Source organism: Nannospalax galili, unplaced genomic scaffold (assembly GCF_000622305.1).
Source record: "Nannospalax galili isolate Female #2095 unplaced genomic scaffold, S.galili_v1.0 scaffold287, whole genome shotgun sequence".
NCBI lineage: Eukaryota > Metazoa > Chordata > Mammalia > Rodentia > Spalacidae > Nannospalax > Nannospalax galili.
This window is the reverse complement of record NW_008357493.1, coordinates 370,798-396,663: the sequence shown is the minus strand read 5'-3', so window position 1 is coordinate 396,663 and position 25,866 is coordinate 370,798. Positions and strand designations below refer to the sequence as shown.

General features: G+C 39.2%; 1 protein-coding gene across 1 annotated transcript in view; it reads left to right on the top strand.

Moving 5' to 3' along the window:
- The window catches only part of Nalcn (sodium leak channel, non-selective), a gene marked incomplete in the record, with an annotated part of 412,798 nt that overhangs the window by 282,492 nt on the left and 104,440 nt on the right, over positions 1-25,866 (top strand). The window contains 2 exon segments of the mRNA XM_017794878.1: positions 13,726-13,862; positions 15,498-15,642. Coding sequence (XP_017650367.1) covers positions 13,726-13,862; positions 15,498-15,642 — 282 coding nt within the window.

Sequence of the window (25,866 nt, the reverse complement as noted above, 5' to 3'; positions counted from 1 at the left end):
CATAGTTTCTCTTTCCTTGCTTTCAGTTACTCAGAGTCAGCTGCAGACCAAAAATATCAAATGAAAAACTCCAGAATACAATAATTCATAAGTTTTAAATTGCTTGCTGCCCTAAATAATGTGATAAAATATTGACTCATCCCACTCTGTCCTGCTCCATCCCATCTGTGACATGAATCTTCCCTTTGCCCAGTGTATGCATTCTGTACACATTACCCACCCGTCACTCATTTAATAGCCATCTTAGTTTTCAAATGGGCTGTTTGGGTATTGCAGTGCTTGTGTTCAAGTAATTCTTACATGTTAATCAGCCCAAAAGCAGGGAAGTTGTCAAAGCAAACATCCAAATATGAGCTGTACAATGATTCCTTTAAGGGAAAAGGTGGAAATGCAGTAAGATAGTTTGAGAGAGAGCATCAATATAATTTTTATTAGTCTATTATAATTATTGTATTTAATTATTAGCTATTATTGTTCATCTCTTATAGAACCTAAGTTATATATTAAAGTTTAGCATGGGAATGTATGCAAAGGAGAAAACATACTCTATTAGGATTGGGTTGCTGCCTGTGATTCCAGACATTGACTGAAAGTCTTAAAATGTATCTTTTCATGAATGAGAGAGAACTGAGTATACCAGCAATAGTGGAGGAAACGTAGAGGTTAAGGTTCTGGTTCTACGGGATAATGGAAAGGAATCAGGGAGGTAAGGAAAAATAAAGAATGGGAGAGAGAAGAACAGTAGGAAACAGGTGTTACTAAGGGAGATACGGATAAAAATGGGGGCTATTTGAATGGAGGGGTGTTATATAAGGAATCTTGGGGATAAAGGGAAAGAAGGAGCTCAAGGGTGGGACCCTAGGAGAAGGGTATTATTGAGGGAGAAATGAGAAAAATGGAGGAACTTTAAATAGGGAAACCATGGTGGAAGGGTTAGACAGTGAGAGATAAATAACGCCTAGCTAGTTTTGAAAAAAACAGAGGAAACCACATTAGTCCAACAACCTACTGAAAAATTATATGTACAACTAGTTCAAGGAGCAAAATATATGTCTAGTCAAGGTTTTATCCAAGCTTTATCTACATTGCGCATGGTAATTAAAAGTACCAGACTGGTGGAACTAACTTTCTTGGATGTTTAACAGCCGTACTTTGAGGCCTATACTAATCTGGTCAGAGGGGTTTAAAGGTCAGTGTTTGCTCCTTGCCCTCCAAGGTAAACTAAGTTCCAGGGGACTATGAAGCATCTCTCAAAATGTTCTGTAACCGTGGTGAGTCACCTGTCCTCTTGATCAAGGAGGCTGTGGAGACCCCACCAGATGGACTTGAACCAGTGTCCAGTCTACAAAAAGGAGGGTCAACACAGAGGAAACATTTCCCCCATGCTTCCAAGCAAAGCCACCCACAGTCGAGCAGGATCTTTGACTTATCTTCACATAGATAGAACTGGTCAAAGAAAGGAGCCAGGGAATCCTCCCAAGCCCATGTGACCCCTGAGGAACAGATCCTCAAATGGCCTTAAAAGTAAAAATAAATTGGTTTATCTGAGCCAACTGTAGGGTCTTAAACACCCAAAAGGAAAATATAACCAAAGATTAAAGCAATCAATATAATTTTTTAAGAGTCCATATGCATCGCTAAAGGCTACATAATAAGAAACAATGCCAGACAGGAGATACCTTCCTTTGAGTTGTTGGCCAGGGTGGCCCAAGATACTCCCAGACAGTAACCCAGCATAGAACTGGGAAAATGAACAGCAGACCCCAATCTTATCTAAAGGAATATTGACAATCGATTGCTGCTAGATGGGGAACAGCTGATCTTCCTAACACAAGGATCTCTAGATAGGCTGACTAGCTTCAGCAAATGGAGAAGCACTGGGGAATGGCTGGGGGCGCTGACAACACAGTGGACAATAACAGGGATGACAGAGTATGTGGGCTCCAGTCGGGGGGAGGCTATGGGAGGGTGCCATTTGGGATGCAGGTATAAAGATGGATAAGATTGTTTGGGGTGTTCTGTATGAAATACACAGAAAAATCAATTAATAAAAAAGTAGTTATATTTGTGGAAGAAGCATAAAAATTTGCTTCATGTTAATTAGTAGATATGAAAAACATAACCACTGAAATCTACTTGATGACTTTATAACCATGCTTACATGCCAAGGACCTCATAAAGTAACCAACTGTGACTATTAATAATCAGATATACAGAGATTAGAGATGCATTTGCAAACATCTAAGTGTTATATGCATTAAAAATGAATTTTTCTGTATGAAACAGTAAAAAAAATAAAAATAAAATAAAAGTGAGAGCAAAATTAAAAAAAAAAAAAGATTCTGGTTCTGGCACCAGAAAGTAAGAAAGAGTGAGGGAGAGGGAGAGAAGGTGAGAGAGAAAGAAAAGGAGATGGTGAAAATATGTCCAAAGTGTAGAGGACAGCTGAAAAGCCCCAGTACCAAAAACAAGAATGCTTTAAATATAAAATAAATAAGAATAGTAATGTTTTATCTTCGAAGGAACGACCTAAGCATTTTAGGCCATCATAGATACGTAGCTAGACCTTGTCTCAAAAACAATGAAAGACTGAAATAGCTGTAAATCCATAATTACATAAATAAATGGAAAAGACGGTACAAGTCTTTCTCACAAGATAATTCTCAGTAAGATATACAGAGGAGCAGAAATAACTGAATAACATGTCCTTAAAGTATCTTCGCCAGATACGTTTTTTTCAATGTTGTAACAGTCTTAACAAGTGTCTGTAAAATTTTTACTACCCTTCCCTTCAAAAGACACACCTACTGGGTCTCCTGAGTGTCAGCTGGAGTTGGGAAGTGGCATTTAGCTCATTACATCCAGGGGAGCACTCTGACTCCACAGTGAAAAAGCCTGGTAGAGCTCACCTTCCTCAGTGACAGCGATTAGCATTATGTATAATAAGGCATGTTGGTATCATATACCCCCTGACGTGATGAGAAGGGCATGCCCATAGTATTCTGCCAAAACTTTCCAAATACACCAAAATAGTTGTGAGAAAACATTACACAACCCCAAATTGAGAGACAATCTAAAATGTCTGTTTGGTATTCCTGAAGGCCACCAAGGTCAATAAAATAAGGAAAATCAGAGCCAGTGGTAGAGCATGAGGCGCATAGGAGATGTAGCCACCAAGGGCAATGTTGTGTTCTGGATGAAATCCTAGAATAAGACAGGTACATTCATGCAAAAGCTTCAAATAACTCTTACACTATAGTTGAGAATACTTGACCAAGGTTAACTTCCTTTGGCAAGTGTTCTATGGTTATGTAAGATGCTAACATAAGAAAAAGCTCGGCCAAGGGCATACAGGAACTCTTTGTACTTTGTACAACTCTTAAGTTTAAAATCATTTCAAAAATATGATGACTTTCAAAAATGAAATAAGAATTTTCTATAGTAAACTCCAAGAACATGACTTAGCAAAACCAACGGAAACAAAATAATGTTGCCTTGTTCAAAGATGCATATATACATCTATGAAGCTTTATACCATACAATGTTCATAGTTCTGTGCTTTTTATATTAAAAAGTAGGGAACACATACTTCATTCAGAACCAAATGCTTTAGAAGATTTTGTTTCTGAGAGAAAATCTAGTGGCCTTTCATTTTTTCCTCTGGCGTCCTGGAAGGATTGATTAATGGTGCTAGTTAGTGTGGCTGATTTCCCATTGTGAAGAACCCCAGAGAAGAATAGCGCAATGATGAGAAACAACAAATGACCAGGTCAGCCTGTGTGGGCATCGCTGATGGGTTCTGTCTTCATCTCATCACCATTGTGTTATCCTTTTCTTCAAGGCGGAAAGGTCAGTGAGAGGCTATAGTGTCCCAGAGAGTCCTGCATCACTAATATATTATTGTCCTAATGGGAAAAAGAGTGCATAGTTAGAAAGTTACTGTGCAAAACCCTGAATGAAGGAAATGTAAGACCACCGAGGAAGATGAGCCTAATTCATATCAAGCATCAGATGCTTGAAGAAATGTCAAAAGTGATTAATTGTGTTAGTGTAACAGAAGAAAGGTGTTCTGAATAAAGGGACTAGGAGCGATAAAACTGCAGAAATGCATATGGTTCTTGGAAACATTGCTTGGCAGACACAAGACCATTTGGGGAACTTCAAGTTCAGAAATCAGAAGGTGTGTGGTTAAATCTCACTTCTGTCATGTCTAGCTGGGTGACTCTAGGTTGAATCTCCTTGGACCTATGTCCTCACCCACAGCATGATATAACAATGGTAATTGTGAATCCTTCACCAGGGAGCTATTGCGAGGATCAAAGAATATTAGCATGGAAAGTGCTAGGATAATTTCCAGCACACATGTTTACTACCCAATCGCCAATTGTTTCTTTGAGAAATATTCCTGGAGGAGATAATTTTGGAAGGATTCATGAGACTTAAACAAGTAGAGAAGGAACATATGCTACAGGCAAGTCACATCTTATGAAATTACATGAGAAAGAACTGAATGGGGGACATGGCTGAAAAGATTAGAACATAAAAAGGTAAAGCATTGGAGGATATTTGATGTCATGCTCAGAGGATTAGTATTTCTTCTGTACATAATTGACAGTCCCAGAATTATGTTGAGGACCAGAGATGTCGCTTTTCCTTTTTGTGTGTGTGTGTGTGTTCTGAAGGAGAGATTTAAAATATTTTATTTATTATTTTTACTTATGTATATAAGTGTATTGCCTGAATGTGTGTAAGTGCATCCATGTCATGCAGTGCCCACAGAGCTCAGAAGAGAGTGTTGTATCCCCTGAACTGGAGTTGCTGACAATTGTTAGCTTCCATGTAGGTGCGAGGAACTGAACCCAGGTCCTCCAGAGCAGCCAGTGCTCTTAACCACTGAGGCATCTTTCCAGCCTCTGGAGGAGGGATTTAAAGGTACAACATGAAGGCTGAACTCAGTGAAGAGTTCTGGGAGTCACAATTTGGTCATCATGTGACCACTGGAGTTAACTATATGGGAAGAGCCAAAAGGAGCACTACTGAGGGACACAGTGCGACCTGAGCCTAGAGAGAGGCAGACATATTAGCATCCTCAAAAAGTCAGTTTGTAAAGACAAAGAGAATGGGGAAGGAAGCAGGACCAGGAAAAAGGTTTTCTTCTGCCTGTTTTCAATTTCATCTTTATAATTATGTGTCTTCAGAAAATAAACCAGTCAGCATAGCAAAGTGGAAGAAATGAGACAGAGAGGGAAGGGCAGGGTGGTCCCACGCTATCAGGGGACAAAAGCCAGAGAGCATCATGCAGTCGTCTTCACGTACCACCTCCCCCCCCTCAGATGAGCCCACAGTTCCTGTGGCACAAGGATAACTTTGTTTCTACAGCACACTTCTGGGTGATTCAAATTACAAGCAATATGCCATCTCACTTAAATGTGTGGTATTTATATGAAAGAATGATTATCCTCATTTTCTATTTGAGAACACTGAGATCCAAACTGACTCAGAGGAACCAAGGCTTAAATCTATATCTCCTTTTGCCATTTACATCGATATGCTATTGCCTGTATTTTCTAAATAAATTATAACAACTGTATAAGCACTTGTACACATGCTATATGCATATATATGTGTCTATGCATACATATATACTGAATTCACCTTAGTTTTCCCTGTTATTGAAATTTTTATCTAGTAATATGAACCAAGAATCTAGTTTGCATGAATAATGTAATTTTATCATGAGAAGTGGAGCAAATCGATACATTTTTATCATAATGAGCATATTTCTATGACTCAGTAGATTCCCAAATGGAAATCACTGTGTTTAACTTAACTAACATCAGAGAAATAAAATAGAAATATCTGAGATTTAGAAGAATGAACATACAAAAGCAATCTTTACTCATTTATCTGAGAGATAATCGATTCCATTAGTGGACTTTTAATGAACAATAATGTAAGTAAAATAGCCATTCAACATAACTAGGCAGTCTAGTCTTTTGAAGAAGTCTTCTTTCCTCTTTCCAACTAGTAAGAGTTGCTGCAAATATTAGACATGCAGCTGTTACAAGTAACCTTCTGAAAAACATTTTAAGGCTTCTAATATCTGAGTTCAGTGTGAAGGGCAAGAAAGCAAATATTTCACGCACATTTCAGAGATGTCACAAGGTTGTAGCAACACCAGAGCCCCTTCCCAAGTGCTTTGCTGGGCTCCTAAACCAGAAAGCACAAGGCCCCAGTGTCCCAGCTCCTCCCCACACACGGCACTTCTCCCACTTCCTCACCAAGAACACTGGATGGACGGATGAATATAGGTCAGACCTGGGGAGAGAGGTAGAAAAGAAAAGTATCACATGCAATTAATTAGGTCACATTGTGAAATTACTGTAAATATTTTGGTGTGCCAACTGTCATATAAAAATGTAACTGGTGCTGGAGAGATGGAGAGATGGCTCAGTGGTTAAGAGCACTCACAGAAGTGAGTTGCCACTACAGAAGACTTAAGATTGGTTCCTAGCACCCACAGATGGTGGCTCACAACCACCTGTAACTCCAGCTCCAGGGGATCCGATGTCCTCTGGACTCTGAGGCAACCAACTGCATGCATAGTCACAGTCACACACAGATACACATAAATAAGCATAAAAAAAATCTTTAAAATAGTTTTAAAGGGAAACTACCACATACCCATTTAATTAGTTCATGTTATGAAATTACTGTGACTATTCTGGGGTGCCAGTTATCATATAAAAATGCAACTGTTATGATTAGACAAACAAAAAATGTGCCCTCTGATATAATATAGTTGCCTTGAGTATATACCTCAATACAAACCTCATTTCAACATTGGGAATACTGGATTCATTAAAGATTTTTATAAAAAGGTAAATTGACAGCAAATTTATTTTATTTTTATTTTATACATATGAGTGTTTTTTCTGCATGTATATAAGTGTGCCACATATGTGTAATGCCCATGGAGATCAGAAGAAGGAGTCAGATCCCCTGGAACTGGAGTTATGAAGATTTGTTGGGTACCATGTAGGTGCTGGGAACTGAACCCAGGTCTTCTGCAAGAGCAGCCAGTGCTCTTAACTGCTGAGCCATCTCTCCAACCCCAGCAAAACTATTTGTTAAAGGAAACACTTGTGATGAGTGCAGTATCAGTGCCTCATATACAGTCATGCCAGACCACTGTCCTTTGCCTATAGCAAAAAGTAAAAGATCCTCCCCTTGGGGGCTCCCTACTGGGTTGAACAATAGAGCCGAATAATTTCGTATTTTTATATCAAGTATTTATGACAACCCAAAGGTAATATTAAAAGCACACATTTGGTCATTACTATAACTGTTTCAACCCGAAGCCATTTAATTTGAGTTATAAAAATCATATAAGTAAATTATAGAGAAACTCCCTTAAAAATAATAATTTATGTTTTATGAAGATTTGTATTCTAAACTGCCTGACAGCACCACCATATAAAGACACAGAAAGAATTCAGCCTTAATCACTCATATAATGAAGGGAGGTTCTCTTTTTCCTGACTAAACATTATGTAGTCATTTTTCAAGTACCAAACAGCCTAGAAACACTCTTCAGTCATATATATCTATGCACATTTCTTCGCATCCAGCATGAACTTGATATGAAAATGAGAATCTCTCACAAGTCTAGATATTTTTCAAAATTATTTTCTTTTCGAAAAATCACACCAAAAATTGCCCCCCAAATGTATTTAATGTAATCTTCCAATTCAGCTCTTTGTCACAGCACTCAGAAAGAAGATGCAGTCAAGTAACATTTGAATATCTTAGCAGAAGAAAGCACAGGCTGAAATGGAAAGGTTGAAGCGATGAGGCAGAACGGGGTATGTAGCATGCAGAGCAATTACTCCCAGCTCTCTTGAGAGGCCCAGGAAAGCAAAAGGCTTTCAGCTACCCAATGCTCAATGATATCTCAGTGCAACAGATGCTGAGCCGCAAAGTAGCATGAGCTTGGATGATTTATATTTTTTTAAAGCTCAAGGTTTGATTGTAATTTCTCTTTTGCAAATATGCTTTTATTTTTCCTCTCTTTTGCCACAAAGCTATCCTCATCTATGGGCTGCAGGCAGGCTTCTTGCTCAGCTGAAGCGGTTCTCCACCTGCTCTTTTGTGCTGTTTCTTACATCAGGTTCCTCACGATGAAGAAGAAAATCTCAGTCTTCTCAGCACTGGGTACCCCGCCCCCCTCAAGAATCAGGATCTTTGAAATTTTAATGGACATTTAAAAGTATGATTACTTTATGTTAAAAGGCCTACTTTGGAGGAGGATAGTTTAATTATCTTAAATTCATATCTAGTGATTAGAGATTGGTGTTACTCATTCATCTGCGTCAACGTAGACTTACTCTGAAAATTTAGGCTTAAAAGCAAGAGAGTGGGAATTTAGCATAAGAGGTAGAGTGTCATTTGATTGCATTTTTTTTTTCTGTCTTTTTGAGACAGGGTCTCCCTATAGCCCCAGCTGTCCTAGAACTCACTATGTAGACCAGGCTGGCCTTGAACTCACAGAGATCCGCCTGCCTCTGCCTCCCAAGTGATGGAACTACAGGTATGTGCCACCATGCCCAGCTTCGATTGCATTTTAAATAGAGTGGCTTCAAAGTTCCAGGAAGTACTTTCATTAGCTCCCTGTTACCTAGTCCTCCTGTCCCCAGCACACCTCTACCCCTCCTCCCACTTTTCTCTTTTGATCTTTATCCCATGTTTGTGTTTTTGTCAAGTTCATGGACCACAGAAGGTAGAATGGTCAAAGTTGTGGTGACAGCAATGAAATAGGAATTATATGATTTTGTTCAAATGTCTCATTGCCCTCTTGGAAACTCTCCACTGAACTGAAATAAGCGCAGAGAATAAGATGTTTTACTGATGTTTTACAAACTGAATGCATCGCCCTGAACGAGACAAGAAATACTGAGTGTGCCTCAGAAGCTCCTGACCTTACACCCTTCTGTCCACCTGACCCTAGAACACCCACCCCACTGACACTTAACAACATAGATCAGAGTTAACTATTTGCTGAAATTATAACCAACGGATCTTCCAATATATAGTCTTTTGTTATGTCTGTCTTCCTGCCCTCAGCACTACACTATAAAGTTTAACCACATTTTGTGTCAGGATGTAGCTCAATCATCCGGTGTTTAAGTGGACAGCAGCTTGCTCTTCCGTTCTGCTGAGGAGCATTTCGGTGGTTTGTTGGTGAGACTTAGAAATGTTAGTGCCATGAGCATGCGAGGGAACAGCACCACTGTGATAAGCACATGCATTCCTTCCAGAACTGGGGCCCCTGGATGTGTGTGTTGATGGGCTTTAGTGGATGACTACTTATCTGCTGGGAAAAGAAAAAGCTCATGGAAACTTGTGTCTGAAAAGGGGGCACATGCTCATAGGAGGCAATTCATTGCCCTGTACAAGAGCTGAGTGCCTGCTCCCACAGCAGGCCTCCTCCCCACGCTCACTCCTCATCCTTCTGCTCATCTGAACAGCCATGATTCTCAGCATTCAAGAAGAGGATTTGCACAACCTTGAAGACCCTTCCGAGTCATCCACAAGAGCTTCCCCTTTGCCCTTAGCAGTTTAAGTGCAATGGCCAGTTCATGCTGAGCTCTAATTCATGTCCAAACTTAAGTCTATTTTCACCCTCTAGACAGTGCTATGAAAGGAAATTTAGAAACAGAGTCTTGCCCATAAGACATTTAACTGCCCTAGGAAGTATTAATGTCCATAATGCAAATTAGAATTGGATGAAATTCATTTTAAAACCATGTAAGCAAGAAGATTATTAGTATTAGCAGCCAAACTGTTTAAGGTCCATATTCTAGTATGTGATTAACTACATTTTGCCATTTTCCCAACAGGGCCCTTCACATAAATGTGCAACTCTAAACTTGGTCCAAACATTCACCAGCTTGTCAATGACACACATTAAGACAAGTTAAATGCCATGAGAGTTTAATTATATTAAATTCTGCAAATGTAGGGGACCAAACTCCACACCAACAAATTGACTCAGTCAACACATTGTTGCCTTCTACTTCTCTGTTCACCCTTCACAATTTACCTCAAAGGCTTTCTTTTATTTGAAACAGAGTTTAATTCTGCCACCCACTTAGCATAGTAGTTATTAATTCAATAACTGGTTTCTTAGCTGACATTGTGTTAGCCACTGTGCCAAGTCATAGGCAGGATGAATGTGGAAGCAGAAACCCCACCTGCTCCCCATCCACACAGGGCTCATGTAGTTGGGAAAAGAGTTCTATGACTCATGTGGTGGGACAAAACACTTTAAAATGAAGCCGTGTAGTAGGTCTAACAGTATCTCCCCAAATTCACCGAGTCTCAAAAAGAGACTACTTGGAAATTGGGCGTTTGCAGAAGTAACCAGTTAAGTTAATCATTCTGGATGAGGGTGGGTCCTTAGTGGAATGTTTGGCATCCTTACTGGAGAAGTTGGAGGGACATTCAGAGATAGGCACAGGGGAGAGGACATATGAGGCTGAAGGCAGAGTTGGAGCCATGAGCTGCAAGCCAACGGGCACCAAAGCCTGCTGGGAATCACAGGAAGCCAGGAAGCAGCGAATGCGGCTCTTTCTCAGAGCCCTCACAGGACCAGGGCCCAGAGGAAACCTTGATTCCAGACCTGGATCCTCTGGGATGCTGAAAGGTTGTACTGCATGATGCTACCAGCCTTGTGATAGCTCTTGAAACCTAGAACACTGCTAAACCATGTTAGGTTGAGCCATAAGAAACAAGAGTTTCAGTGCTTTGACCTAGGCGAACAAACATTCTATGGCCCAACCTAACAGATCATGCACTCCTGAGAGACGGTCTTTGTTGGTCAGAGAAAGCTTCTCTGAAAAACTATAAGAGGAAGTGAACAAATAAGGAGTTCATGAAGTTCAAGAGAGAAGGAAGAAGCGGGACCCAGCAGAGGGCACAGCTGGTACCAGGGTCCTAAAGCAGAGACTCCACACACTTGTGAGGAACTGAAGCAAGATTTTATTGGACCACTCTTCCAGGTAGGGAGGAGTAAAAATGAGCCTTTGAGTCCAAATGGAAGATTTTGATATTTGTCTGTTTGTTTTAAGAGCAGTGGAATACCAGAAGAAAAGTTTTAAGACAAAAATTGAGACTTTGTAATCATTGAATGGAAACAAATGAGAAGAAATCTACTCAGGGAATGAGACTCCTAACAGGGCCAACAGGAGCCCTGCTGGTTCTGGTCAGGGGGTTCTAGTAAGGCTGAAAGGAGTAAATAGATAGAGTGGGTTTTGGAAAGAGCTCCCTGTTCAGATTTTGATGAGATGTTCTGATTAATGTACCTTTGCCGACATGTCTCTGAGAAGATGTTGAATCCCAATAGAACATGTAGTTCAGTCCCCTCAGTGCTAGCTATCTTAGCCAGGCAGAACTATTCTGCTGCCTAAGAAGTCTGTCAGAGTAGAGGGAAGCAACACAGTGGATTGTTTTTCTCATTCCTCCCTTTGTGCTCACCCGGCAAGCACTCTGGTCATATCTCTGCCATGGTAACCATTATCTTTTATGGTCATTGTTTGTAAAACTGCCCGCCTTGCTAATAATGTGGGCTTGGTAAAGGCAAATGTAGGGACTTTTTTATTTTCATAGCCCTAGCATTTTGCAGAGTCTGACCTTTGGGATTGGATGTAGATATAACAGTGTGACTACCTAAACAAATGAGCCAGCAAATGCAATTTAGCAAGCACCTTCTTCGTTCCATCAATCTTACCAGCCTGTCTATGGCCTGATATAATTGATTACCTTACTGTCTGTTCTGCCTTAATAAGTTAGCTGGTTTTTCTTTTCTTTTTCTGTAGATTCTCCTTACCACTGACAATTTTTTCACAAATGTATCAATGACCTTTTAAAAGACTTTTTCGTAAACCCTCATTCATGTAGAAAGTCACTTCTGTGATTATCCCCATCTCATGGAGATGCCTGTTATTTTTGTTTTCCTCCTTTGGGAGCTAAGTCTTTACCATCATCATCAACAACAATCATCAGATTATACACATGTCCTCTGTATGCATTGCCACACTGATGGAAGACCAGTGGCCCCTCCCTAAATAATATTACCACCCAAGAGAGAAAAGCAAAGGCTGCCCACCAAATCAAAAGGTGTATGCATGGCTAAGGTGGTCCATGTATATTACTCAAAATTAAGTGGAAAAATCATTTAGCATGGTGAGAAAACCAGAAGTCTGGACCCATGACCTTGCTATGTGCTTTGGACAAGATGGACAGCTGAGTCATTTATCATTGGAAGTGGAGTATGATCTCACTCCTAGATGTAACAGTCCTGTTCTTTCTGGCCAATTTCTATCTCCACAGTGAATTAAGAGGTAGCTTGCTTAGCCCTTTCCGTTATCAAATCTCTCTTGACCTCTACTGCTAATTCTCACAGTCCTGGGCGTGGGGGGCGGGGGCTGTAATTTTAAAGTAAAACACATTCCATATGGGGGCCATGAGCCAATAGCTTCTGATGTATCCCTAGCCCATTTCTGAACTAATAGAACCAGTGTTACAGGGTGGAGAGGGGCAGAAGACAAGCAAGCCATTGAGAGAGAAATTCTGATCCACAGAGAGGGTCCCTTTAAGAAGCCAAGATAAGTGAAGAAAGATCATAAGAAAAACCAGCATTGGAAGTCTGGGAAGAAAGGATAAGAAAATGTGGAATGAATTCTAGTTAAAATTGATCCTGGAATATTGTCTCCTAAATTCAGCACTGGCTCCAGGTATACTGAGGTTTATTTAAAACCCAACTTGTACATATAGAAGTATATACTCTTGGAGCTGGAGAGATGGCTCAGTGGTTAAGAGCACTGTCTGCTCTTGCAGAGGACCTAGGTTCTATTCCCAGCTCCCACATGGCAGCTATGAACTGTCCTTAACTCCAGTTCCAGGGGAATCTGAAGGCCTCTTCTAACCTCCGTGGTATTGCACGACACATGTGCACTCATATACATGCAGGCAATACACTCATACACATAAAATAAAAATTTAAAAATTAAATATTAAAAAAAGAAGTATATACTCTTAAGCAGATAAGGAAACAGATGAGCAGGTCTGTGTGCTTGATATTCTCCACAAAGATATTTTATGGCATTTAAAGTTAGAAACTCCCAAGTATCTTTAGCCATATGGAAAACGCTTGCTTCATTAATCAAATGTTATATTTAAGATTTTCTTTTTAATTTGCAAGACTACATGACCAATTTTTTGGTATTTTCTCTCTTTTCAAATACTACCTCATTCGCATGATTGTAGAGTTCATATTTTAATTCGTTTTTATTCTTTTGGTTTCTACTTCTAATATGTCTGTGTTAAACAAATTTGGGTGTTTATGTAAGAAACCATAAGTAAAAAGTAAAAGATAAAGCATGGAATGAAAGAAAGTTTGTCTGGGGGAACAAAACAACAAAGATTTCTTCTACGCTTTTTTTCTAGTTTAGGTTTTTGTTAAGTTTTGTCCTTTTTCCTGGAACTCAAAGTTTTAGCATGCAGAGAGCAATCTAAGGGAATACTGCACAGGGGCAGGCAAAGTCGTGCGCTTGGTGTGTCTTTGCTGCCATCTACTGGCCGCCTGTGCAATTACTCATGATTATTCTGAAATTTCTAACATAACATTTCCATTATGTTCCTCTCTTCTATTTTTTTTTTCTTTAGTTAAAGCAAAGCGAAGCAAATGCAGACACCAAAGAAAAGCTCCCTTTGCGCTTGAGAATATTTGAAAAATTCCCCAACAGACCGCAAATGGTGAAAATCTCAAAACTGCCTTCAGATTTTACAGTTCCTAAAATCAGGTATTAAATTCTATCTTTCATTGCATATTTCAAACACACTGTAATCTTAAACCTGATTTGGCCTTTCTTTCAAACTGGCACGGGGTGGATTTGGGATTTTTTTTTTTTTTTTGAAGTTGTTATCTCTCTTTCCACTCCCTACCTCTGTGTTCCAAAGGCTTTGAGCTCCATGAGCAGTCTTTTCAGAGAGGAGGCAGTGGAGGGACAAGCTCGTTCCCAGCCTCTCTCCACCGCAGAGATCCAACCTCCCATGTAAAAGGCAGAAGTTTCTCACAGTGTGCGGAGGGTAGATAGAGCCCAGCCACCAGTTCTCAGTCATGAAGAATACAATCACCTCTGATAGCTTTATTTTCAAGTAAACCGGAAAACCACCTCTGGGAGGTTTCTGTAGGACTGGGGAGGTTTCGATAGGACTGCAGCATGGGAGAAGATGGCCCTGTCTAGTCACAGTGGAATTCAGTTCCCATTTGCTGAAAACTCATGGCATTTTGCAGTCACACAAATTGGATTTTGTATCTGTTTCACCCACCCAGTTAAGCAAATGCATACAGAAGGTGCTTTAAAACACCTGCTTTGGAACTGGAGAGATGGTTCAGCAGTCAAGAGTTTTGACTGCTCTGGTAGAGACCCTGGGTTCGGTTCCCAGTGCTGGTGAACAATGTGTAGCTCCAGTTCCAGGGAATCTGTCTCCCTCTTCTGACCTCCATGGACATTGCATGCAGGTGGTGCACCTACACACATTCAAGCAAAACACACGTACACATTAAATAATAAAAATAAATTACAGCATTTAAAACACCTGCTTTTAATAAAGTCTTCCAATGGTAACTCAAAAAGTTCCAAATACAATCAGGATCACAGGCACTTTTTTATTTAACTGGTTTTTAGTACATTTTGATGAGAGATTTAAAAGTATGAGACTGTGTATGGTGCCAAAATACTCCATTTCAAATAGAAAAGTAAAGATCTGTTTCACTTAAGAGCTTGGATATGTTCTGGGCAATGACTCTGTAGATGATTATATCCTTCTATCAATATCAGAGGGTGTGTTTATGCAAATTAATATGGCTCTGGCATCACTAGGTGATATAACTTGTGGGACCAATGTACATGTAGCCCATTGGTAACTAAAATATCTTTATGTAGCATGTGACAGTATTTGCACTTCTGATTTTTTAAAGAATTAATTGATTTTGGTTATTTGAAATTGTGCTATTTAAATTTCCACTATGTTTTGAAGATCAGATGAAGTCTTTCTCTTTTGAGTCTTTAAATGTAAAATTATCTCTCAAGGACTTTGATGATGCATAGAAGCCTGGAAAGATGAATTAATTCTTTCAAGTCTTAGAGAAAAGATAAAGACTCTCATTATGATAGATTCAAAACACATCAATTATGAATATTCTTATTTTAAAGTTATTTCAGGGACATTATGTTTTTAACAGGAGTGCATGAGGACACAGGAAGCTTTCTCTAAATTAAATGTTTTTGTTACAAAACCTAAGCACAGCTCTTGGTATGGCATGTCTTGCTTTTGGTGATCTTTGGTGTTGCTTCTTCTTCTCATCTTGGAGAAATTCCACCACTGGTCTCCTTTCTTCAGTGATGCATGACATGTGTGTTTCATTTACACAGGGAAAGTTTCATGAAGCAGTTCATTGATCGCCAGCAACAGGACACCTGCTGCCTCTTCAGAATCCTCCCTTCAACCTCCTCATCATCATGTGATCAAGCCAAGAAGTCTACAGGCGAAGACAACAACAAATACATTAACAGAAGAGTAAGAGCCACTGCCTCAAATTACCAATCTTTTCTTTCCATGTATTTTATTTATTATTTTTATTTCATGTCTATGGGTGTTTTGCTTGCATGTGTGTAAGTGCACCACATGTGTGCATTGCCCCACAGAGACCAGAAGAGAGTGTCAGATCCCCTGGAACTAGAATTATGGATAGTTGTTAGCCGCCATGTGGGCGCTGGGAACTGAACCTGGGTCCTCCGGAAGAATAGCAAGTGTTCTTAACCACTGAGCCATCTCTCCAGTCCTTTGCCAAACTTTTCCAAGCATGTGTTAAAGACAATCATGGTATAACTATTTAGAGTCCTGGATTCGTAGTTCTCAAGAGAGTAAAGAAGAAAACTGTAACCACCTACTTCCAGAGAAAACCAAAACACTGAAGCCCCAGAGTGCCCAGGGAAGCAAAACCAGAACACACTTTCTAATCACTGGAAATGATGTCCCACACGAAGTCATGTAAATTAACTTTCTCCATAAAAAGAGAATATGATATTTCTCACAAATCATTTATCAGTTGATGAGGGAATAAATAGGGAGATTCTTGGCAGGGGCATGTGTGTGTGCATGTACACCCTCATATGTGTTGGGGGTACTTAATGCACCCAATGCCCCAATTATCTTCTTGGTTTAGATTCTAAGAGCTTTAAATGGCATTTCTGATTTCCTTCATATCCTTATTTTTGTGATTTTTTTATCTTCTCATTTAACAATGATTTGTAACTAGTTGAAAACAGAATAGCAATTGCAGCTTTATTTTGCAGTCTTACATATGAGCCTCTCCCATCCTTCAAATGTTCACTAATTTAGCAAAGACACTGCCCTCCAAGTGTCATCCATCTTATTTAGCATGGGGAAAGTAGGGAGTTTTCGATGACCACAGTCATTCCCAGCCTCTGGATCTTATTGAAACCTACCCTGTATTGAGCAAAGACCATTATAGATGGCACTACTGTTCCATTCATCTCATCTCTACCTGGTTGGTCTTATACTGGCAAACTTCAGTTGAGAGGTGCTGTGCATCCCTCACGACATTCACTCTGCACTGGGTAAATGCTCAGATTTGGGAAATGGAAGGCACGTTCTCTCTGGGCCTCATCAGTTTGGTTAGCCTTGGAAGCTTTTCTTATGTTGGCATGTTGGCTTGGTTTTGGTGTCAAAAGGTAGATGTCTTCCTTTCTGGATCCACAGTTTGCAACTTCAACTTCCATCCGTTCCTTAGAGCTCTTCATCAATACCTAGTATTTCTCATCCTTATTGAGAACCCATGACAAGGGAAATCTAAGACCGAGACTCCATCGTGAGTGAGTCTCCATTGTGGGGGTTTCATGAAAGCAGAAATGGAAGAGAAATGTCAGCACTGGTATTTCAAGAACCCAAGAGTATCTGTTCAAAAATGGTAGCCATATGATTGAGATGAAACTCTAGGATTCCTTGTGTGAAATACGTCTCAATAACTTGAGCTATAAACTTGGCTTTCTGGCAGCCCAATGATAGGAAGTAGGCCAGCCAGCCATCAATAAATCCCTCAATGTCAGAGGTTTCCCTTGGTCAAGTCTAGGGACCCTCCTTGCTTTTTAGCCAGTGCTACCTTGATGTCTCTGCCTCTCTCTTAGTGGATGCAGCTTCCTAGGTCAGAAACCACCATGGTATGGAAACACTTGCAAGTGAGCATTTCAGAGCCACATCAGCCCAAAGGACATGGGTCCCCAGCCCCTTAAACACCTGTGCTCTACAGTTCTTCACATGGTATGAGTGCTTATGTGACAAAAATAATTAAAAATAACTCCCTTGCCTTTCTCCCTTTGGTTAAGCATATAATAAGCTCCATAAAAGCCTTCAAACTTAAGTTACAACTCAAACACAAAATGAAGAGGAAAATAATAGATTTTAATTATTATGTTTTATTTATTCTTTCCAGTTCCATGAGTCTTCTATAGTCACTCAGTCATTTAACAAATCTGTTTGGCATGCCTGTTATATGCTTATCTGCCATTCTTCTGGGATGTGGGAATTTATCAGTGAGCATGACAGGAACTTTAGAAGCTGATAATCTAATAGGGAGAAATGCACATAGACAGATGAAAGTAAAAAAAAAAAAAATTATCGGAGCCTTGAGACAGGACCACCTGAGGCCTCATGCTAGCACGGGGAATGTGGAAATGTGGAGAAGGGGGGCTCCAGGAAGATAGAGCCCTTCAGAAAGGCTGTGTGCTCCACAGAGCCAAGCAAAGCAGGGGAGAGCAGCTGAGTGCCTCAGGCTGCAATCCTCACTTGTAAAGTCTACTCTTACCTTAAGGTTTCTTATGAGAAATCAATACAATCGTGAATGTTAAAGTGTGTCATCGTGCCTCCCCAGCAGATAAGGTAAATGACTGGAAGCCAACCAGACTTTGACAGCAGCACCAAGCACGGTGGTGCACACCTCTAATCAGAGCCCTGGGGAAGTTGAAGCAGGAGGACTGTGCATTCAAGGCCAGCCTGGGCTGTGTAGTCGAAACCTGTTTCAAAAACAAAATAAAACAAAAGACAAATGGCCTTTTCTAAAACCAACAACCTTCAGATATAACAGTCTAGTTGAGCACTATGTGTTAACTACTAGCTTATTTTTCTTTTTAATGCATGGTCTGAGACTTTTTTAGACAATTCCATTGCTACACCCATTGCCTACTCTGTGTCCTATATTCTTGTGAAGTCAATTAAATGGTTCTATAAGATTTCCGCTTCACAAAGCCTTGTTGATTGCCATGCAACATTTTTGCAATTTTCTATATGATTATAGAGTGTTAGGTGATTTGTTCTAGTCATTTTGCACATAGCAAGTTACTCAACCTGATCTATAATTTGCAGAGTGAACATTTACTCAAAAAAATAAATAAATAAAGGCAGAGGAGGGTTGGGAAGCAAGCTGCCTTCTTCTTTAGGGATGCTGATCTTCTGAAATAATTTCCTAAAATAATAGCTTAGCAACTCTGAAGAGCTATTCAAGATGTCTCTCCAGGAGAGGAGGGAGAGATTATAGGGTGCTAACACATAACCATGTGCTGTATTTCAAAAATGCCAGGCAGAGTGGTCCTGTAGGGACAGAAAGGGCTGGTATTCACAATACCAAATATGAAAATCATGTGCATGTCTCTCAGATTTAAACTGCCTTCGTATATAACTAATTGACCACTTAGCCACAGTACTGGAGAGGAAATTAAAAATGCACAACAGAAAAATCAAAGCATTTTCCTTATTTTTACGTATCTTTATAAATTGTTGAACTCAAAGATCTGGCTGTTTTGGGGTGTACACTCTTCCATTCAGTAATCTTTGAGGACTGTCATATTCAAAGATGGTTCTGGGGTGAATGGGAAAGTAGTTTGCTATGTTTAACTAGTAATATATGACAATCCCTACCAATGAGTATTTTTTAAAAACTGTTTAAGTATTTTTAGTTGGGGGTATATGTAACCTGTTTATTATTTCTTGGGTATCTGTTCATGGAGGGGTATTTCTTGGGTATCTATCTGTTCATGGAAGGTCAAATACTACTTGGGGAGAGTCAAATACTACTTGGGGAGAGTCAGTTTTCTTCAGGAACGTGGCCCTTGATTGCACTTGCTCCAGTGGTCAGACCTACACCCATGTGCATATAGGCAACACTGATTGGACTCAGTAGGTTATATATATATACACACATGTAATTTCTTGGGTATCTGTTCATGGAGGGGTATTTCTTGGGTATCTATCTGTTCATGGAAGGTCAAATACTACTTGGGGAGAGTCAAATACTACTTGGGGAGAGTCAGTTTTCTTCAGGAACGTGGCCCTTGATTGCACTTGCGCCAGTGGTCAGACCTACACCCATGTGCATATAGGCAACACTGATTGGACTCAGTAGGTTATATATATATATACACACATGTACACACAAAAAGAAACACGGACACACACAGACACATGTATATATGAATATATGAAGTTGAAAGAGGGTGTGAGGCCAGAGAGGGTTTGGAGGGGGGGGAGGGGTGGATATGGTCAAAATGCATTATATGCATGTGTGAGAGCCTCAAAGAGTAAAAATAAACTTTTGGTAGGTAATGCAGGTTTAATCAAGCATTTTCTGACCATCTCAGAAATACGTATGAAGGAACTAAGGCCTCTGCTAAATCTAACTTTAAAATATGCATTTTGGGGGGTGCTGAGGAGATAGCTCAGCAGTTAAGAGCACTTGCTTCTCTTTCAGAAGGCCAGGGTTTGAATCCCAGCACCCATATGGTGGCTAGCAAACATCGATAGCTCCAGTTCTAGGGGATCCGATGCCTTATTCTGACCTCCCCAGGCACTGCACAATATGGGTGCATTTACATACATGCAGGCAAAACACTCATACACATAAAATAAATATAAATATATCAAAAATAATAAAATAAAATATGCATTTTGGGCCAGCCTTGGGAAGCTGTAAGTTTGAAGGCAGCCTGGTCTACATAGGAAGTTCCAGGTCAGTCAGTGCCTCATAGTGAGACCCTGTCTCTGAAGTAAATAAACATATAAATAAATTAATAAATAAAACTTGGCTAGATTTCTTTCTTCCTTTCAGTGTAGTTTTGCTCTAGGTCTTGTCTTCCATTAATTAAGCCAAGCTTTATGTGTCACAGCTGTTGTTACTCTCTATTTACATATTAGGTTCAAATGCAATTGAAATAGAGAGTCCCAGGATGGTTTAGACTCTGGATTTTAAATTCCTAAACAAATGCATGGTTAAAGCGATCTGGTATTTTCTCTAGAATCATAGGTCCACTCATCTGTCTGTTTATATGAGATATAAATGTAAAGTCATTTTGTCTTTTACATCTACAGCTCAACTCTCCCTAACACTTACTAGTTAACAGCACATATTAAACATTATCTACCTGTTTTCAGTAAGTAATTGGCATTGCTTCTTCCTCATGGTCTGTATCACAAGTTATTGCACCGCTGTAGCTGATATGTGAAATGTTAGAAGTTTCACCAAATCCGTGGTGGTCCCAGCTGTGGCTTTAGTAATAAAAGCACGTCATGAATGCAAGTTGTTAACTTTCCAATCATTTCATGTCCAGTTTTGTAAGATAGGAGCATGTATCAATTGATTTGACTCATTTCAAAATAAGCAGTCCTTTATAATTTTTAACCTCATTTACCCTTATTTCATGGATTAACTACATAAGAAAAATGTACACTGCAAGAAGGCTTAAAGATTAAAACTAATCTTTAGTATTATGATGTCAGTTCATTCTCTAAATGTATTGTGGGCACCAACTATGCACAGTGCTAGACAATTTTTGGAAATTTAGTAGACATAGAATCTCCCATCCTCCATGGAGTTTACAGTCAAATGGGACTCAGAGAAAGATAAAAAGATTTTCACAGGAAATTAACCAACTTGTGTGGGGTAGTCTAGAGTCCCAGGAATGAGTGAAGGATCTCTCTCTCTCTCTCTCTCTCTCTCTCTCTCTCTCTCCCCTCCCTCCCTCCCTTCCTCCCCTCTCTCCCTCTCCCTGCCCCCTCCCTCTCTCTCTCCCTTCCCTCTCCCCCTCCCCCCTCTTTCATATTTTAACTCTTCTGCTGGTGTTTTTACAGGATTAAGAATTTATAATATTGAAATAACTCAAGATCAAATATCTTGACCCATCATCTAAAACTCCCTTTCCACATTCTAAGACATGTTTCAAAGCTTCATAGCATGACATTATAGTGGAATTCACCTTTCTATCTATATCATAACATAGCTATTTAAATCTTGTTGCCACCTACATTAGTTACCTTTTAAAATTCTTTTTTTCCAAGCATAATGTCAACTCCATAAAAAGTTTACAGAAACCTTTTACTATACACAGATCTGTCATATGCACTTCGATATTAATTTCCAGTTCATGGGTGCATGACAAATTCAAATGTAGTCAAATGAGGTACCACCTTCCATCTATGTAATTTTAAGTAATTGCTCATTTCCAATGAATGACTGTATTCTATGTGGGAGATTCATTCAATAGAGTGCCTCATTACAATAATTGCATTATACCTTCCCAGCAGAAATGACACTCATCAAGTCCTATTCACTGGACCATAGTTTTGGTTCATGGTCAGATATTCATGTAACCACTTTTTCATTTATTATTAATCCGTTAATACTTTCAAAATGAAAAAAATCATGCCATCCAAATTCTTTCTCTATTAGAAACAAATTTGTTATTAACACTTCAAATATAAAGGAATAAACCTTAGTCAAAAACAGTGGTGGTGTTCCCTCTCAAGGAAGTATCAGTTCCTTCATTCTACAGCTGATTGGTCCCAAGGGCAAAGCAACATTGGTCCTTTGGGTGTCTTCATTGCAGCAGAAGAATTTAATATTCCCTAATAAATCTGTGGTTAATCCAAGGTGTCTTAGTTAATTGAATTCATCTTCTGATCAATCCAAAGTTGCACTGGATCTCTGATCTTGAGGAATCAATAAATGCAAAATGTAAATGCTACAATTATGATGGCTTTGATGGGTTAGAAAATTCATAGCTCTCTTTCAGTGCTTCAGGGTTATTATTCTGATAATTAGTTATACACATGTAGAACAAGTTAAAATACCAGCTAGCTTAGATTTTTACAGTAAGAATTGGGAATGAAAGTGTTTGCAATATGTATCAACATCATCTTTCATGTCAAGCAAGGCAATTTGTTGTAGCATATTTTAGCAAAGTTTCTTTTATGTTCTAATGACATTTATAAAATAGCAAAACATAATATAGCAAAAAAATTTGAACCTTGAAACTGTACCACTTAAAAGTCTAATAGCAATTCTAAATTCAAAACTTGCACTGTAGATGACATTAGACACCTAATTTTTATCATTCTCATATTTCTCATGTATAAAAATATTAATTCTTATTTCTGAAGATTATGCATAATAAGAATCAATAAAAATATAGATGTTTTGAGATTGCATACAAGGGGCATTCATATAATTCCTCTTTCAATGACTGGAGAATAACATTCTTAAAGAGCAGGTGAATGATTTATAAAACTTGACTATTTACTGGGCCATAAATCTAAGCATATACCAAGTCAATACCCTAGTGAAAACGTTTGACCAAAACATGATGAAATCAGAAACCCAAGGTCAAAAGAGTAACTACCACAAGGAGCCCAAACAAATAAACAAACGGACAAAACATGCACATCTGGAAGTTGAGAAATCACTTCAAATAACTCTTGGAGAATAAAACAAAATAAGAAAATATCTACAAGTAGGAAGAATGAACATGATATATATCAAGTTTGTGGGAAGCAGATCATGGATTTTTGACATTATATTGGAAGCAATTTTTCCATTCATGAGCTACCAAGTTTATGAATATAAAAATTCTCAACATTCTCTATCTATATCTGTATATAGATAGAGATGAGAGAGAGAGAGAGAGAGAGAGAGAGAGAGAGACAAAGGTTTCACTATGTAGCCCTAGCTGGCTGGGAACTCACTATGTAGATCAGAAGATCAGAATGACTTACAGATCACAAAGATCTGCAGCCTCTTTCTCCCAAATGCTGGATTAAAGGTGCACACCACACCTGGCCTCAGTGCTTAGTTTTATGTCTGTGAAGTTTATAATGGTGTCCTCTCACGATTGCTACATGTCTTTACTCTCTTTTTTCTTACTCCATCTGGCTTGATAATTGTTTTAGAAGAATTGTCTTTGGGTTGTATTATATTCTTTTTTCTTTTTTATGATTTAGGGTTTTTTTTTTTATTCATTGCTACCTTAAAATATTTTTAACTAATGGCATTTTTTAACTTAAAAACTTTCTTGAAAATTTCATAACTGCATATAAATATAAGGTATTTTGATCAAATCCACACCCACTTCCTCCCCTTCAACACCTCCCATATCTCTCCATCACTTTTTTCTGACAACTTCATGTGTTCTCTTTCTTTCTTTCTTTCTTTCTTTCTTTCTTTCTTTTTTCTTTTTTGTCTTTTTGAGACAGGGTCTCCCTGTAGCCCCAGCTGTCCTGGAACTCACTATGTAGACCAGGCTGGCCTCAAACTCACAAAGATCCACCTGCCTCTGCCTCCCAAGTGCTGGGATTAAAGGCATGCACCACCACGCCCAGCCCTTTCTTTTTTTTATGGGGCTTTTTGCTACTCTAACGTTCCTCCCTCTGAAGAGGTAACCCTAAAATCTTTTAGGAATTAAATAAGAGCTCCCAAGTACTTTTGACATTTTTGGCCTTTGGAACAAGGCCCAAGGACATTTTGACTTTTAACCAAGAGACTGGCTACTTTTCCTTGGGGTCTATTAATAGTTTTAAATACATATCTAGTAAAAGAGCAAAGGCTTAAATTAGTTAACTTTCCAAGCATTCAACTCCAGAATTTACTTTGAAAATATATCATCACAAAAGGCAAAGATGACAAAAAGAAATAATAAAAATTAAATTGAATATTAATCAAATGAGTGTGAAAGAAGCAGCAAATAGTGTCGGTGGAAGAGTAAGAGATAAAGCAACATCAAAACTCAACATGAAGAAAGTAAGGACTCTTCCAGAAGAACAAAAAGGGCATTAGCTAAGGTTTTTGATATCCATGTGAACAAAAGCCTAATACCTAGATTTTAAAAACAAACAGCAGCAATAGCAAAAACACATGAAAAAAAAAAAAAAAAAAAAAAAAAAACCTGAGTAGCCAGGTGTAGTGGCACACGCCTTTAATCCCAGCACTCTGGAGGAGGCAGGTGGATCTGTGTGAGTTCCAGGCCAGCCTGGTCTACATAGGGAGTTCCTGGCCAGCTGGGGCTACAGGGAGACCCTGTCTCAACAAGACTCCCCCACAAAAATGAGTAATCTAGGCTGGAGAGATGACTCAGCAGTTAAGAACACCGCTCTTGTAGAGGACCTGGGTTCAATTCTCAGCACCCACATAGTGACTAAGAACCATCCGTAACTCCAGTTCCAGGGGATCTGATGCTGTCTCCTGATCTCCGCAGGCATTGCATGACACGGGTACACTTTCATACATGCAGATGATACGTCCATACACATGAAATAAAAGTAATAAATAAAAAAATTTTTTTAAAAAAACTGAGTAATCCATAGATCCCAAATAAAGTAGAGGGAAAGCCAGGCATAGTGGTGCATGTCTGTAATCCTAACACTCCAGAAGTAGAGACAGGAAGATTGGGAGTTCAGAGTTATCCTCAGCTACATAGACAATTGGAGGCCAACCTGAGCTATATAACCATATTTCAGCAAACAAACAAAAACAAGCAAATGAAAGAAGGTGGAGACAAACCAACAGCCACATGACCCCTTGGTATAGGCATCTTCACAACCTAAAGCAAAGTTATCCGCAGAGCATTCAGTGTTGATGGGGGAAGGAGCATGCCTTTCAAATGTCACTCTGGGGAAATGCCCAGCAATGGAATCAAAATTGAACAGGCCAGGGCAAGAGTGAGGAGGAAAATAATAGATTCAGATAAGCTCTGAGGACAGGGTCAGGGGAGGTGAGGGATGGCTATGGAGCTGGGAAATCCCAGAAGGGCCTCGCGTTTGATCAATGTATTGAAACAACAGCAGTAGAGATTGAAGTTGAAAAAGAAGTACTGAACTGTTTGGGAAACCTAATATTTCATAAGAATGAGAGAGAGCTAATTATCAAAATCAAATGTCCTACAAGTTATTATAAGAAAACTAATGAGCAGAAAGCATGTCATAAAGCCATACCCATAAATAGCTGTACTTGGGGCACTCTGTTGCAAAATGAGTTTAAAGGCACTAAAAATCATGTGAGACTGAATTAGCACCTTAAATAAGTGGAAAAAGTCAGAAATGAAGTGATGAACTTGGGAATCATAAATAAAATCAATAAAAGAATAAGAAAGGATTAGTGATGCCTAAATGATCATGAAGAAGGGATAACTTCAAAAAATATTTTATGTGGAACTGGAGAGATGCTCAGTCGTTAAGAGCCCTAGCTGCTCTTACAGAGAACCTGGGTGCAGTCCTTAGCACCCACATGGCAGTTAATAACCATGTGTGATTCCAGTTCCAGGGGATCTAACGCCCTCTTCTGACCTCTGTGGGCATTGCACACATGGGTATACTTACATACATGGAGGCAAAGCATTCAAATACATAAAATAAATAAATCAAAAACTATTTTGTGTATGTGCATATGTGTGTGATGCGTGTGTG